The sequence below is a fragment of the Medicago truncatula genome, chromosome 1 (assembly GCF_003473485.1).
Source record: "Medicago truncatula cultivar Jemalong A17 chromosome 1, MtrunA17r5.0-ANR, whole genome shotgun sequence".
Classification (NCBI taxonomy): domain Eukaryota; kingdom Viridiplantae; phylum Streptophyta; class Magnoliopsida; order Fabales; family Fabaceae; genus Medicago; species Medicago truncatula.
Genome location: NC_053042.1, coordinates 2,318,194 through 2,335,495, shown reverse-complemented (window position 1 = coordinate 2,335,495; position 17,302 = coordinate 2,318,194). Strand labels below are relative to the sequence as shown.

The 17,302-nt window shown below is 30.2% G+C and overlaps 1 protein-coding gene across 1 annotated transcript; it reads right to left on the bottom strand.

The window, feature by feature from the left end:
• Positions 1-5,272: 5,272 nt before the first annotated feature.
• Positions 5,273-10,430, bottom strand: LOC11446052 (uncharacterized). The gene is made up of 3 exons (XM_003588663.4): positions 10,243-10,430; positions 7,404-7,904; positions 5,273-6,312 (listed from the first exon to the last, which is right to left on the bottom strand). The coding sequence occupies exons 1-3, from the start codon at positions 10,343-10,345 to the stop codon at positions 5,786-5,788; spliced, it is 1,131 nt and encodes a 376-aa protein (XP_003588711.2). The 5' UTR covers positions 10,346-10,430; the 3' UTR covers positions 5,273-5,785.
• Between the last annotated feature and the right edge of the window lie 6,872 nt (positions 10,431-17,302).

Below are 17,302 nucleotides of genomic sequence, written 5' to 3'. Positions count from 1 at the left end.
CGACTTTACCTTTTAAAAAACAGTTTTTTTTGGCCGATTTTCAATTAAAATCAAATCCAATTCATTTTTAAAGCCTAGCCCAATATCATAGAGGTATGAATGTGCGACCCTTCTTTTCTTCTTCTAAAAAACGTACAACGCAACATTTCTCTTCTCTTATGCGTCATCAACGTTCTCCAAACTAAAACCCTAACTTTCTTTTCAAAATCGATTTTGACGTCAACGATTGTGACGTTGGAGATAGCGACGCCGGTTAGGGTTGCGGTGATGGTGTTTGTGTTCAGCGGTGGTGGAAGGCATCTTTTCAAATTTCAGCAAAAAACAAAGCTTCAAAAGGTACCGTACTTAGTAACTTACTACTTAGAGTTCAAACTTTATTTTTCCTTTCCTTTATTCTCTAGAAGGATTAAACTTTTGAAGAAATTAATTTGTTTATTTTTTGTATAGTTATTAACAACTTTATAAACTTACTTCTTTGGATGGCTTAGAGACTCAAGAAACTTGTGATTTTGTGCGTTAATTTTTGTATTTTGACGCTAAGTTGAACATAACGTTTTATTATGGTAGTTTGGTATAGTTTGCATTTGTAATTAAGTCATATTTTGCAATATTGACCTATTTAAAATATTTTATTAGCTTATATATATATATATATATATATATATATATATATAATTTTAATTTTAGGTAAACTCGTACGAGTTCCCGAGTCGAGTTTACCTAGACAAAATGAGTTGAGGTAAACTCTCGAGTTACAAAATGTTAGGTGGAAAAGCTGATTAAACCAGACTGAAGAAATAACCACAACAATAACTTTATTTTTCTCAACTAATTGCAGCACTAACTACCCTCATCATTTAGTGACGGTTTCCTATAAATGACTTTAGTCGAGCCCTCATTATTCGGTGTGTTATTTGCTTTCTCCTTTGCTTTATCTAAGTATTGCTTTCTTACTTGTACTTTATTTTTATAAGTTTTCAAAAAAAAAATTATATTTAGTGCATTGAAAATTGAACTATTTGACTTTCTTAAAAAATAATTTCTTTGTTTAATATCCCTTAAAGAATGATTCTAATGCATTCGTCAGCAAAACCCTTCTTTTTAATCTTAAATCGTTTAATCTTTTAATATCTTGAATCCTTTTCTTAACTTAACTGTAACTCCACCTTGTTTTCATTTGATTTACAAATCTATTCTAATGGCTACGGTGGTGTCGAGGAATTCGACTCGGAATCTTTTGCCTTTTCTTATTATATTTATGTTGGTGCTACAACACTTAACCATGTTGGAACCCCTTTACCTCATCCAACAAAATAACCCTTCTTCCTTCCATTGCCAAACTTTCCTTACAAACAATCTTTCTTGAATCTCGTAATATGTTTTGTTGACTATTACAAACTCCTCGTCACCTTGACTGATTCATAACAGATGGAAGATCAACTGATTTCATAACATTCACATACCCATCAACTCATTATTTGGAGTGCAAAATATAAAGAGAAATGGTTATAAAATTTATCATTAATAGAATTTTACCAACTCAACCAGATATATTGCACATAAAGAATATGGTTAAATATAATTTTATATCCCTATATATCTAAATTTTCGTTTTAATCATCCTGTGCATTAAAAAACATGTTACTTGCACCGTTCCTTTTAACAAATTCACAAATATCTTGTTACTAGCTCTTAATCACCTACCTAACTCTCAATTCTATCTTGACATTTCATTTGTAAGCATATAAGCTCATTTAAATTAGTATTGTATCCCCAAAAATTGATTTTTGTTGTTTCCGTACAAGATAAAAAAAAAATTAGCATAGTCCCTATGAGTAGGAATCAAGTTAAGGCTACTTTAAAGTTTAAATTTGAATCAATAACCCAATCAAAGTTAAACATCACAAAGAATCAACCATATAGCAAACAACATGTAAAAATGAAAGGGAAGAATTCAATATCTCATAATCAATTAAAAGATAAATCAAACATGTTACATAGTTTGAATAGAAATTTAAACAATAATCACAAAGTGCTAAATTTTCTCTTTAAACTAATAGAAATAACAAAGTTCAGAAATTTATAAACAACACCAACATCTCTGTCATACATCAATAGACTATAGACTCTATAGACTATAGAACTCTCCACATACGATCTCTGTCACACATTTTACTAACACGTATGCGCGCGCCCTCCACATTATAGTGTATGCCCTTCACATTCGAGCCACTTCTCTTATTTCTTTTATGTTCCTATGAAATTTGTTCCTTTGAAAATTTTGTCCTTCGAAAATTTGATGGGTCATAATTCAATAATTTTTAGTGGTTTCTACCATATTTGAGGGTGTAACTCTAGAATGGATTGAACAATGCACAATTGGAGTCTAATACATTTTTGACTGAACTTTTTTTTTTTGAAGGGTAGTTTTGATTGAACTGTTTCTTCCTCAAAACATTGTGGTTGATAGTCTGCTTGAATAATTTTAGATAGTATTACAAAATGTCTTAACGAAAACGGCCTAATACGCGACTCAACATAGTAATATCTTCAGTGATAAATATTTTAAAGTTAAATTTATTCCACACACAACAATGAGTTTAAGAAATTCTTTGCTGCTAAATTCATTTGCATTGATGGTCATGCTGGATTGGTGGAAGTTGGTGAAACATGAGTGTGGTATGATTTTGGTAATGCTCATATATTTGATTACATTACTAAGATATTACATAAACATGTGTATGTGTTTGTGTTAGTGGAGGAACACAAGGTGTGGGATGGTTAATCCAATGACTAATGTATGTCTGGAATGAGACAATGTTTGTGCATTAAATTATTTGCTTGGGTGAAGGTGTAAGAGGTAATGACTTTGGGTGAAAAGAATGTATAAGAAGCACTAAACGATTTTAGATGAATGGATTAAGTTGCTTGAAAATATGCAACATGGATTGCGGAGTAAACTCAATAAGAATGATTATGTGATAAGACAATGACTCAAATTGTGATTGGTTTAGTGGAAGTCAACTGCCACCTTTGGTTAAAAGCTCTTTCTAGAAGTTCTAATGTATAACTTCTAATCCACTATGGTTTTGGTGGTTTCCAAACATAGAGTCAGTTTGATGATTTGTTGTAAATTTTAATAGTAAATTTTGCATTTGATACATTGAAAACTAAAATACTTAACTTTTTTAATAAAATATTTTTTTTCTTTGTGTACTTGAAGTAAGCATAATAAGAATACTTAGCTCGAGAATAAGTTAAGCAATTAGGATTAGGGTTTTATGTTGTTTTTGTCATATCTTGTGAATGATCCCCACGGTGATATTTATAGCTCCCTTTGGCCTATTTTTCCGTAACAACCTTTTAGTAGCTATCCGGTTGGTTCCATATTATGGGGGCGCATTGGCTTATCTTCCTAAGAATCTTCCGTGTGAAGGTAGGGATAAGAGGACGGCTCCTTCCTTCATGGCGGCGCCCTTTCTTTAGGTCCATAGCGGTCCACAGCCCCATGGCTAAGGGCGAAGTGCTTTAAGAAAGTCCATAACGGTCTACTTTGAAATGTTTAAACAATACCTTAAACCCTAAGAGATTTATGTAGAAAAAGAAAGAAAGTAGAACTTACTATTAGAAGCTTTAGGAGGATAGAGTCCTAAGAGCAACAGAATCATTAAGAAGTCCACAAGCAGGATCTTCCTCAGAAGAAGCTTTAGGTTACTATGTTGTCGATGTTCAGAAGATGTGCTGGTGCTGATGTTGTTCCTCCTATCGAATTCAAGCTCCCTACTGCTGCGTTGGCTGAATTCAATATCCTGCTCTCTCAACATATCGATTCCATATCTCGTTACAACACCGTTTTATCTTCCCTTCTCGATACGCGCCACTACGACGCTGGTTGAACAATTGGAATCTGGACCTTATAACATTTATATTTGCCCAGACATTCATACTTGGTCAATCCTCATCACTTGTCACTCTAGAAAACATAAACACTGGCCATCGTCCTAGTACTTCCAATTTGAATGATCTTTTTAAAGCTTTATGTTGAAAAGGCCAGGCTTACAAAGCAATGCTGTTTTACAATTACATTAAACTTAAGGGTGGTTTTCAGTTCAACAGTGATACTTATCAGATTCTAGTTAATGGCTTATGTTATAGTGGAGAAACTCAAAGAGCCATACAATTGCTGGGACAGGTACTATTACTAAAGATTCACACCAGACAAGAAATGTATGACATAGTTTTGTTGTATAACGAAATCATACTCAGGCTCGGCAAGGATAGACTTGTAATCCAAGCCTATGATTTATATTCTAAAATGATTGTTAACAACATCATGCCTGATTATGACACACATCATCATATAACTTAAGGCTTGTGTGTTGCTGCTCAATTTAAACAAGCTATCAGCTTCTTTAGACAACTAAACTACACCGATCCAAAAATTGGTGTTCAGTTTTTTGAGATCTGTCGGTATTAATTCAATTACATTCAACCAAATATTTATGCTCCCAATATAGTTACAGAACAAGAGGTAAAAGATACTAAAAGTGTGGTTGCTGTGATGGTAAAAGGTGGTGTCGAACCTAATATCGCTGGTTATCACGTGGTCACTAAGTAACTATACAAAGGTGAAAGAGTTGATGAGATTACAGAAACAGTTGAAAGATTGGTATCTCACCGACATACTTATGAAATTTAACTAAAGTGGGCTTGTTTGCTGAAGCATGGACGTTACCAAAAGACAATGGTTGCATTCCTGATGGTACTATAATTTGCAGAACAACTAAGCACACTCTCTCCGTAAGATATGGAGCAAATGATCTTATTTGTGGATGGATTGTTACAGCCTAGAGGTCTATTAGATTGATTGCTTTCCAGTTTTCTAATTAAAGAACTATGTTTTATGCTTTTTGATTAAGCTTGATTATGCCTATATGATTGTTTTGGATATACCTATGTTTCTTGATTTATGCTTTTTGATTAAGCTTGATTATGCCTATATGATTGTATTGGCTTGTTGCATTTTTTGGAGCCACTAATTAATCAGTCTCAGTAAGTCGTTACCAATGAAGCACAAATACACACAAACATCGGACACGACATAGACACTAACACACCGACAACAATAATAATTTAAGAAAATCACATAATTCAATGTAATTATGTGTCGGTGTCGGACACCTGAGCACGCCTAATCCGAGGAATGTCAGTGCTTCATAGGTCGATTATTAGTGCAAAATGTAAGAAGGATTTATAGAAATACGCTGCTGTATACTAGTTTATATATGTTCAAATATGCTATCATCATTAGATACACACACATTTTCATAGTACATGCTATCATTCTTTTTCTTCAGGAAATGCTTACATCATTTGATAATTGATATACACACATTTTTCTCATATATGAAAGTAAAAATCATACATAGTACCTCTCTGATCTTTTATAAAATAAGGGAAAAAACAATCTTATTCTCCTAACAAAATATATATAAACTGATCAAAAGGCTAAGAACCCATAAGTAATATTTTGATATTAGCCTCACACCCATAAAACAGGCTCAATAATAAGTTAATAACCACCTTAGAGAGGTACTTAACCCCACCCATTTCTTGAAAATTGCACCCCTCTGGATTTACAAATTCGGACGGAAAAATACCATTTTTTCTGGTGTCTAGATAGGCAAGCCCGAACGACAAAATGATATTTTGTCCGCCAGATGAATAAATCCATACAGAAGCGTGTTTAAAAATTCATAGGGTAGGAAAAGGAACTCTCATCGCCTTATGGTTTACGCACGCTAAGCAACTTGACATCATCAATAACAGGACCACAAAGAGAAGAAAGATCATCACTTCTCATACTATAAAAAGTACTAAGAAACATCACCCTTGTTCTTGTCCCAACAGCTACAAACTTAAGCGCCGCACGTTTGAATCCACCTTTACCTTTGGATGTATAAGGTACCTTAATTGTGTCTTTACCAGCAAAAGCTTCAACAATCATTGAACCTTCACAGGAATTGCTTGCATCACCAACTGAAAATGAGAGGACATAGGTTTTGCCTGGAATTGTTCTAGCAACTTGTGCTATTGCACTTTCTTTTCCTGCCACTAGTTCAACTGCTCTTGTGCCTTGTGGAACTGAGAAATGAGCTGAGTCTAGGTATTTTACTGCTTTTAAGGATTCTACCATCCATCCTGGGAGAGGTGAATGGTCATCTTCAATATTGGGTGGGATGATCACTCCATATGATGTGTTGGGAAAAATATAAGGTCCTTCTTCAAATCCACCATTCTTTAATATGTTCTCTGTGGAGTGTAAAATATGTTAGAATAATGCTGAATATGTAAATACAAAATTATTCAATTCAAGACATTGACGAAACCAAATTAGTCTGGTATTGCCTAACTGCATGCATATGACTGCACACACTATGTGCTCAAGTTGGATCCAAAGTCTAAATTTACATGGATATATCAATAGTACTATACTATTGATATATGCATTTAATTTTGTATAGATATTATTCTATTTTTAAGGGGAGCGTTGCTCTATGACAGGTCCCTTTTCTTTGCTAAAGGCAAGTACTACTACTAATTAAAAACCTAACTGATTTCCGTATGACACACAATGCAATGAAGTGACAAGAAAACAACTGTTCTATTCTAATGTCAGACATCACTTTAATTTGAATTTATGCTGCATATGCATATGTACTAGTAGCTCCAATAAAAGTTTAATAGTATGGTTAATTGTATTTCATTAATTAATATATGATCGTAACGTTCTACCTACCTGCTCTGGTCCTGTGTATATATACATTAATATACAACCACACCATTGGTTTTAGTGTCTGATATCTATATCTATATCTATATAAGCATAAACATGCCAATCTATATTTAACTAGCTTCCTTAATAGGTATTAATCCAGCTATGTTCTATTGTGTGCTGATCTTATGTGTTTTTTTGATTAAGCACTCTAAGAGTGTTACATCAAATCAAACAGCTGTCTAATTGTTCACATGTGAAGATTTGGCAATGGATCTAAAGATAATTAATCTAGGGATAGTGTGTTTGGACTGACATAAGTATAGACCAAATGGTTGGTTGCATCTACAAGATATTTTTTCTTCACAAAATCTAATCTAAAACCAATACCTACATAATTGACTTTTAAAGTGGTGGTAATCACATGTACAAATTTTTCATTTTTACACTTTCTAACTTTTTCCTTATTTTAACTTAAACACTTAAATAAGTGATACACAAAAAAATAAGTACTACACTATTTCAACTCAAAACTTTCAAAGAAAATTCCTAAATAGATTTAGGAGTATTATTATGACATGAGAAATGAAGAGATTTATATAGAAAAAGAAAGAAAGTTTTCACTTACTATTAGAAGCTTTAGGAGGATAGAGAGTCCTAAGAGCAACAGAATCAATAAGAGGACCACAAGCAGGATCTTCTTCAACACCAGGATTATGAATAACCATTTCCACAACATCATATTCAGCTTTAAAACCATAAGCAATTGGATCCCAACCACTACTTGTATACAATGTTTGTATAGGAATAACACCAAAATCAGGAGCAACAGATATATTAATTCTTTCTTCTTGTGCACATGTACGTGCCACCATAAAAGTTATTGAATAATACATTCCTTTAATCACTTTTATCCTTTGTTTTATTGATGCTTCATTTCCTAGTCTCACTGCATATGCACCTTCTGGTACAACTAGTAACATGTCACCTTGTTTTTGTCCCGATTTTATGTATTCTACTAAACCTGATATTTCCCATTCTGGTATTGAGTTTTTGCCTCCAGTTACCACTGTTCCTTTTAGCTCTGTTGGTTTTGGACCAAGCTCAAAATTCCCATTTGCCACTAGTCCTGTATAAATATCATACATCAATTTTTGTTTTTGTTTTAGTCTTCCTTAATCTTGATTCAAACAGGTTTAATTAGAAAGAATTGATAAAATATTGTACATTTATTTATGATAATAACTTATAAAAAAAAAAAACTAAAACAAAATTGTACCATCCAATTATTGTCATTGGAAAAGGATATTTTGTCCATAAACCGACAGACAATCATATTATAGAACAAGACAATGATAGTCCACATAATAAAATTGATCAAAATTGTGAGCATTAATGAAAATAGTTACCGAAACTTACAAATTGACATATACATTTTTAAAATTTTAAAATATCAATCAAATTAGTTCTTAACCTTTCAAAAAAAAAATCAAATTAGTTCACAAAAAAAGTAATTTTCATATTAATACCACATCACTCAAAACTTACATATGTCACATTAAATTTAAATATTTCATGTTGATTATATAATTTTACTCAAAAAAAGAATGTTGGTTATATAATTTTTACATCAAGACCCAAACATGTTAAAGAAATTTTGCTTCATAAATTTCATAACCTACCCAAAAGCACATATTCATTTACTATGTATATCCAATCAAATCACCTCTATGTAAGATATAATTTGTATACACCAATAATAAAAAAACTGTTTTATATATGTATTCAATCAAAATATAACACTTTTTTTTATATTAGTTTCTAAAAATTTCTACAAATATCTACCACTTCTACAATTTTTTTTACCAATCCTCATAATTTAACAATTCACTCGATAGAAGTGTTCCCATCAAGTTAAGCTATATATAGATAATAATAAGGGTTAATCAAGTTTTTAGTTCTTATAAATATTCATATTCACAGTTTTGTTTTTAGTCCTTTCAAAATAAAATCACATTTTTTAATCCCTGTGACATTTTTCTTAAGTATTTTAGGGATTAAAAATGCTGATGCAAAAATTTTATAGGGAATAAAAATACTGATGAAAATTTTTATAAGAACTAAAAATGTTGATGAAAAATTTATAGAGACTAAAAAGTGTGATTTTATTTTGTAGAGATTAAAAATAAAATTTTAAATATTTATAGAGACTATTTAAATTAATGTCTTAGCATTAGATCATGTCTAGTAAAATTTGAAAAACAACAAATAGAATTTTGTTATTTTATTATGATTGATTGATATTCTTTTGTCCACATTGTATTTGATCTCATAAAATTTACTAGACGAGTTAAAAAAAATACAAATAATTTGACTGGACCACCATAGGAAATCAAATCAAGACAAAGAATGAAAGATAGTGGAATGTGGAGCCCAAGTCAAATGTAATGTAATCTAATCTAATATAGTCCAACCAATCCAAATTCTACTACTTTAATGTAAAAAATGGTTTGTAGCTAGTTAAAGGTAAAGTGTCTTCTGAGACATTTGTGATAAGTCACGTGGTGGTCTGGTCTGTAACATCTATCTAATTGTACACTCATCAACTCCCCCAGTTGGCATACAGCCCCATGTGATTTTTCAGACCATCATGCGTGCTCTTTTCATAGCCTAAAGAATATGAGAGGGTCCAAAAAACCATCATTTCTATTTTTAAATACTAATACAACATTAACCATACTATAGTATACTAGGTGCAATGGAATTCCCAAATCCAATTCTCTATAGCTATGAAGCAAGATAATCCTTGAATTAGACGTATATTAATATCAGACGATACGGATACGACACCAACACTTATAATTACATTGAATCATGTGATTTTTTCAAATTATAAGTTGTATTGACATGTCGGTATTCGTTGTATCGACATGTCAATATTTGTGTCGTGTCTTGTGGCTTTTTAAAAGACAATTCACTATATTGATGACATAAGAGTTTGTTTTCTAGTTATCTAGGGGAACAAGGAAACTCTGATGAATGTTGAGCTAATAAATGCCAAGTCCCTACAAAGTAACACATGTACTAGTAGGCGTGTGTAATTAATTCCCAAACATTTTCAACTTTAGCTTATGATTTTTATTTTTATTTTGGTATAAAAACAGTGAATGTTAATAATGTACTAACTACTGTGATTTCATTAAAACGAATTTTTGGTTCTAATGTTTGATGCATTGTCATTGTACTTTTGGAATTAATCCAAATTACAAACACATCTTCAATAATATACACAAGAGTCAAGATTTGAATATGAAAAACTCTACTTATTCATCTTAAAAAAGGTCAATTTACAGCCAATAGACAACTCAATAAAAAAAAAAACATTTTAGAACCAAAATGATTCTTGAATCATTGTGATTATAACCAACATTGTTTAAGATGTTTAGTGATGTAGAGATGTAACTTACCATCAATGAGTGATTGGGAGACATGGAAGGTGGAACATAAGAGCAGGGACAGAAACAAGAAGACATTCATGGTGGTTGAGCTATGAAAGTTACTACTCTTCATTCAAGTTTGAGAAGAGGATATGGTATGGGGAAAGAAGAAGGCGCGAGAATGAAATGGACTTAGCAAGCAATGTTACAGGGTACAGGATGGGCATGTCCTTATATGCATGCTTTCTTACCAAAACAGACTTGTTTTTCAACTCAAATACCTATTATGCCACTCAATTATTATAATCTTCATCTTTGATTGACAGATTTGCCCCCAACAATCTTTTTTGAAATATAAAGAGACTTTAGTGTATAATGCAATCTCTAAAAATACAACCAAATTTAGATTAATCTTGTGATTGTTTATCAAATTTGTCAACCACCCATTTTGAATTTGATTCATAAAGTTAAAATATATGCAAACAAGTTGATATTTATCAAATAAACTGAGAGGATCCATTTTCTACAATTGTAGCTTATATCGTGTTGTACATCGGTACCCTAAAAAAATGTAATCTACCACAAAACCAAACATAGCTTAAAACACTTGTTGGTCACCCACCATAATGTGAACTAGTCGAGATACCCATGCTACAGCACGGGTAGCGCGGCTTCGCCGTGCTGTATGGCCGCGGCTCCGCCGCGTGTCGCGACTTGGCTGCGCTTAGCATATTGATTTTATTTTTTTTATCCACAGTGAAAATATGTAAAGTATTTAAAGCATAATAATGTATATATTGATTGGTAGTAATGAAAAATTTCCCTCATATATATTCTATCAATATAAATAAGAATACACTAATATATTCCCGTAAAACAAACATATACTCATATATATTTTTATTAATATATAGTTCATACACCAGCATATACTTTATTAATATATTAATAAAACTTAGGCAGTCGCGATGTTTAAATAGAGATATTAAAAAATACTAATATTTTTTTGAAAGATTAAAAAATGTTAATTAAAACTGATCACTCGTTATAGTTACTAAAATGGATCCCGTGTTACAATTGTACACTCCAACGGATTTTTTATTGATACATTTAAAAAAAATGGAAAAAATTAAAGTATGATTAATCATAGTATATTATAATTTTTTTTGTTTTGTTTTAGTATTGACGATATTAAAAAAAAATGAAAATACATTTCACAAATAAACATATACTAATATATTCCCGTATAAAAACATACAGTTAGATACATTTTTATTAATATATAGTTCATACACTCATATATATATATTTATCAATATATAGTTTCCATTAGATTTCAGAAATAAGAATATACTAATATATTCCCGTAAAACAAATATATACTCATATATATTTTTATTAATATATAGTTCATACATTCACATATATTTTTTTGAATATATTAATAAAATTTAGGCAGTCGCGGTGTTTAAATAGAGATATTAAAAAAATACTTATTAAAATTGATCACTCGTTGTAGTTACTAAAATGGGTTTCGTGTTACACTTGGACACTCCAATGGTTTTTTTAGTGATACATTTAAAAAAAATGGAAAAAATTGAAGTATGATTAATCATAATATATTATAATATTGTTCTTGTTTTAGTACTGACGATATTAAAAAAGCTAATAAATGAAAATACATTTCATAAATAAATATATACTAACATATTTCCGTAAAAAAAACATATAGTGAGATATATTTTTGTTAAAATATAGTTCCTATACTCATTTGTATTTTATCAATATACAGTTTCCATTAAATTTCAGAAATAAGAATATATTAATATATTCCCATAAAACAAACATATGCTCATATATATTTTTATTAATATATAGTCCATACACCCACATATATTTTATTAATATATATTAATAAAACTTAGGCAATCGCGGTGTTTAATTAGAGATATTAAAAAAAATACTAATTAAAATTGATCACTCGTTGTAGTTACTAAAATGGGTCTCGTGTTACAATTGCACACTCCAACAGGTTTTTTAGTGATACGTTTTTTTTTTATAAAAAAAACAGAAAAAATTGAAGTATGATTAATCAAAATATATTATAATATTGTTCTTATTTTAGTATTGACGATATGAAAAAAGCTAATAAATAAAAATAATCATAGATTTTATTTACTAATATGTTTGAGTGTGAATTTTTTTTAATGTTTCCTGTGAAAAAACATAATTAAAATATTATATAATAGTGTTATCGTAAAATACAAAATCATATTATGTTATAACAACAACACTTATTAGTTTTCTCTATAAAAAAAAAAAACTTGTTAATAAAACCAAATTGAAAATTAGTAGAGAAAATGGAGTTGAAAAATGAAAAAAATTGGTAAGAAAAAGATAAGAGAGGAGAGTGGGATTGAGAGAAAAAAATTTATTATTAAAAAATAAAGGTAAGAGAAAAGTTTATTATTAAATAAATAAAGAAGAGAGAGAAAAATTTATTATTATTATAAATAAATAAAGATGAGAGAGAAAAGTTTATCACTTACAAAGAAAGGTGAAAAAGTGGTGGGTTTTAGTAAAGTGGATTTTGACAGGGGATTTGACAAAAATAACTCTAAAGTTGTAAAGGAAAAAGTTTAGAAGAAAATTACGTATGGGTAATTAAGTAATTTTAGTAGTATCTTGTTTTCATATATTGTAAGTGATAAATAAAGAAGAGAGAGAAAAATTTATTATTATTATAAATAAATAAAGATGAGAGAGAAAAGTTTATTACTCCCCCGTCCCTATATATAAAAAAAAAATATTTTTTCAATATTATTTGCTCGACTCAACCCAATATGTATACTAAAATCAGTTCGGTAAAAGCAACAGGAAGAATTGCTCAGATACCAGTAAGTGAGGCCCTTTTGTCAAAATCACGGGAATTAAGATAGTGGATATTTCTATTAAAGTTGTTTGTAATCACTATTGTTTTTACAATTTTATCCTTTAAGAAAGAATGTTAGTTTATGTTTTCAACATGTTATTTATTGTTGATTGAAGAAAAAGATGTATAATAAATAGGGGCATGTATGTAAAAAAATAATTAATGTAGTTGGAAATAACAAAGGGGTCTATAAAAAGGGACAAAAAAATTTCTCAAAAAGGGTCTTATAATTAGGGACGGAGGAAGTATTAAATAAAGAAAGGTGAAAAAGTGGTGGATTTTAGTAAAGTGGGTTTTGATAGTGGATTTGATAAAAATAACCCTAAAGTTGTAAAGGAAAAAGTTTAGAAGAAAATTAAGTATGAATAGTTAAGTAATTTTAGTAGTATCTTGTTTTCATCGTAAGTGAGGATATGGATTGAAGGATGAAGTATATTTGGCCCCGCCTATTTAAGTGCTCAACTGCCCATGGTAAATAAATGCTGTGAGTTTCATCATCATAATAGTTTAAGTACACTCATCAATGGGATTCAGAATCAAAATTAAAGAATAATGAGGAATAAATTAAATGTGCCATAGCATACAAGTCCTGTATAACATGGATTGAATATTAGAAGGGTAATAAAACCAACAAGTACTGACCAAAAAAAAAAAAAAAAACAAGTTATTATGGTGTCTCATAATAACCAAGTTAAGTGGTGGAAATTACTTGTACTAATTTCACATAGTACTCCTACAATTACCACTTAGATGGATGGAGAAGAGAAGAAGGGGCTCTTCCCAATCACTTTTTGACAACTACTTTTTGACAATTACTTTTTCTATGATCACTTTTTGACAACTTTTGAAACAACTATCTCTCTCATGTTCACATGTGTTTTTATTCTCTCTCTTCTTCTTTCTATCTCATTGTTTTTGTCCAATCACAAGAGGAGAAAAATGATTGTCACCAAAGTTGTATAATATTAGTGATACAAATATCACTCATATCTGATTAATGAGTATTGAAAACAAAAAACTGTCTCACCATTACAAGATAATAGGATTGGAAATAGCAATATAATAGTATCAAATCAATTGATTCGAATTATTTTATATATATCTTCATATATTATTTTATTTCGATTTCTTGTGATAAATTTTACATATTGTTTCTTATTATAAAAATGTAGACTTCAATTCGATGAATTTTAGATCCTTTCCATATACAAATTATATGTGATATTAAGAGGTTGAGTAGTTCCATTGGTTTAAACTAAATGTTAAAGTGTTGGAGGTTTTATGTTTTATCTCAGATAAATAAATAATTTTTAAAAAAAATATATTTGTCTATGAATAAAAAATCAACTATGTGATATTCAAGAATGAAAGCTATCACCCCTCTTATAAATATAGGGTCATGTAATGTTAGTGTTGTGGCATCCAATCCACAAGAGCAAGAAAAGAGTAAGAGTAGAATCCAAAATCCAACACTAATTTAACATATCATTTTCTCTCTTTCTATTTATATCATATAATCAATATATCACAATTATCAAACCATTGTTTCTCTTTCTTTGTCTGTTTGGATTCAATAGATTATTTTCAACTTAGATTTTCTAAATACATTTATCACCAATTTTTATTTAACAGGTTTGGCACATGGAGACCATTAAATGTTTGTTTGTTTTTGCATATGAAAGAATGTGACAACACGTTCAAATAAAATTCCAAGATGTAGCTTTATTCTTTCACCGCAGGTGACATACTTCATAAACAATAAAAAGAAAAAAAAAGGCTAAGCTAGAGGCTAGTCCAGATCAAACTGCAGCATAACATGCAATGTTTTTTTTATCATCTAACTCCTTTAACATGCATTTTTTGATCGAAAGTTATCTTGTGATGATAATGTAACATATTTAGACCACTTCAACGTCTCATAACACATCAATCGAGCTACCTACGCGAGACTAGTTAGACCACTGTTCTTTTATAGGTGAGAGTTGTTAGTAAATTGGTAGAAGGGAATGAGAGAATGTTAGTTATTGGAGATCGAATATTGGATCCTCTACTAACATCTCATAGTCCATCAATCGAACTACCTACACGAGACTAGTTAAATCACTCTTAACGCTTGCAACCAAAAGTGACAACTGTTGGTAATTCCCAATTTTTGCTGCAAGTACGAAGCATGAGATGCCACACTCATTTTAGTGTATGTTTGTTTCCACTTTTAAATAGGTCAAAATTGATTTTGAAGTCGTAAGATTGACAATGACGTGCTTGGTTATTCTCAAGTAGAATTAATTTTGAATATTTGTAACTTTTTAATTTTTTTTTTTTTGTCAAGTAGCCTAGTGGCTAGAGCTCACACAATTTAATTGTGGAGAAGTGGAGTCTCCGGGGTTCGAACCCCGGCTCCTGCATATAATATGCAATATCCCTACCAACTGAGCTAAGCTCACGGAAATGTAACTTTTTAATTCTATAATTGAGTTTTACACACAAATTTATAGGATTCTACAAAAAAAAAAAACACACACACACACACAAAAATTTATGTCAACCCACTTTTAAATGAATGTTGACAAACATAAATCATTTTACATTCAATTGAATTTTAATTCTAATAAATTTTACAGAATTCACTCAAAATCAATTTTTCTTACAACATAACCAATCATACACTTAAACTTGTAAAATTACTATCTCGAAGATGAAAAAAATATACTATCTCAAAGTTCATGCGCGCAGATATTTTTAAAATTATAATCAAACACAATTTTTTCACGAAATGTTAATGAATATTGACTGGATTGATAATGAATTGATTCACTTGTAAGATTGGATCGATAATGAATTGATTCATTTAAAATATTGCGTGTTTAACTTTTGATATCGATTTAATGACTTCTTTCGTATGTGTATGACTTCTTTTGCATGTGTACTATAATATCTATAAGCTTTTTTTTAAGCTTTGAGACATGTACCAACTCGAGCCTCAGGATTTCAACTAATCTAACTTTTTTTCAAAAAATAAAGTTTTCATAAAGTTATATTTGTATAAAAATAATGTTCATGAAGGCTTCCTCAATTATAAAAGGTCGTAGGTCAGCACCCAAAGGCCAAGCCTCTTTGATACTCCGAAGTATAGTTGCTGCCAAAGTGCATGAAAAATGTACCTGGGACCTCTATCCAGTCCACACCTACTTCTACGAATCCTTTAAAATAAGAAGAAAACTACTCTATTATATTTTTATTAAAAGAAATACACTTACATTAGATAAAATGACTATTAATTTCTACCCTTTATGTGAAATCTATTTTTAAATATAAGATTAATCTAATAAGAGATTCAATATTTGAGAGAATGTTTAAAAGAGTATTTTCTAATAATAAGTCAAAGAAACTAGGTTACAAGTGTAATCATAACTTGTTTATTTTTGGATTTTTCACAAATTCAAAAAATCCAAAATATAATTATATTCTCCAAACAATTCAATACTTTAAAAAAAATTATATTTGTATTATCCTGACATTTCAATTTAAAATGGAAATTCAAACTCAGTCTTTTTTATGAAAATAAATAAAAAAATCCGAAAAACAATTATCTTCGGGGTTTTCACAAATTGATGAAATACTATTTTCAAAGCCATAACATGATGAAATACTATTTTACTTGTGGATATTAGACAAAGCCATAACATGAATTAATATTTTTTTGAGGCCTATGCTTAGTGATGAAATAATTAATTGTATATTGAAGATGAAACATTTGCATGTTAAAAGAGTACGAAAGGAACAAACATAACACGAGGATGGTAAGAAAAAGTGGGGTTAGGGGAGAAGATTAAGGACAGAGAGAGAGACCCACAAAAAGGAACATGGTGGACTGTATAGACACTCACTAATTGAAGATGAGATTGCTAGAAATAGACACCGACCTATAATTTGAGGACGTCTTGGTTTTGTTTTTATGGTTTTTTGGTGCATGTTCTTGAACACAAGTGGACGTATTCACATTTAAATTAAAAGTGGTTGTGCCTCACTCTCAACTTCATGTTCTAGGAGCAAATGCTCATGATGTTGTCTAAGTTCTTAAAATTTTGTTCTTAGGTATAAGGTGTGTTTGAATGGATTGAGTGGAATGAGTGTTTATAAACTATCTCACCGTCTCAT

Coding starts and splice junctions, on each gene's coding strand:
- LOC11446052 (XM_003588663.4), bottom strand. CDS start 10,345: ATGAAGAGTAGTAACTTTCATAGCTCAACCACCATGAATGTCTTCTTG. Junction 7,905..10,242: donor CTCCCAATCACTCATTGATG/GTAAGTTACATC, acceptor ATATTTATACAG/GACTAGTGGCAAATGGGAAT. Junction 6,313..7,403: donor TCCTCCTAAAGCTTCTAATA/GTAAGTGAAAAC, acceptor TACACTCCACAG/AGAACATATTAAAGAATGGT.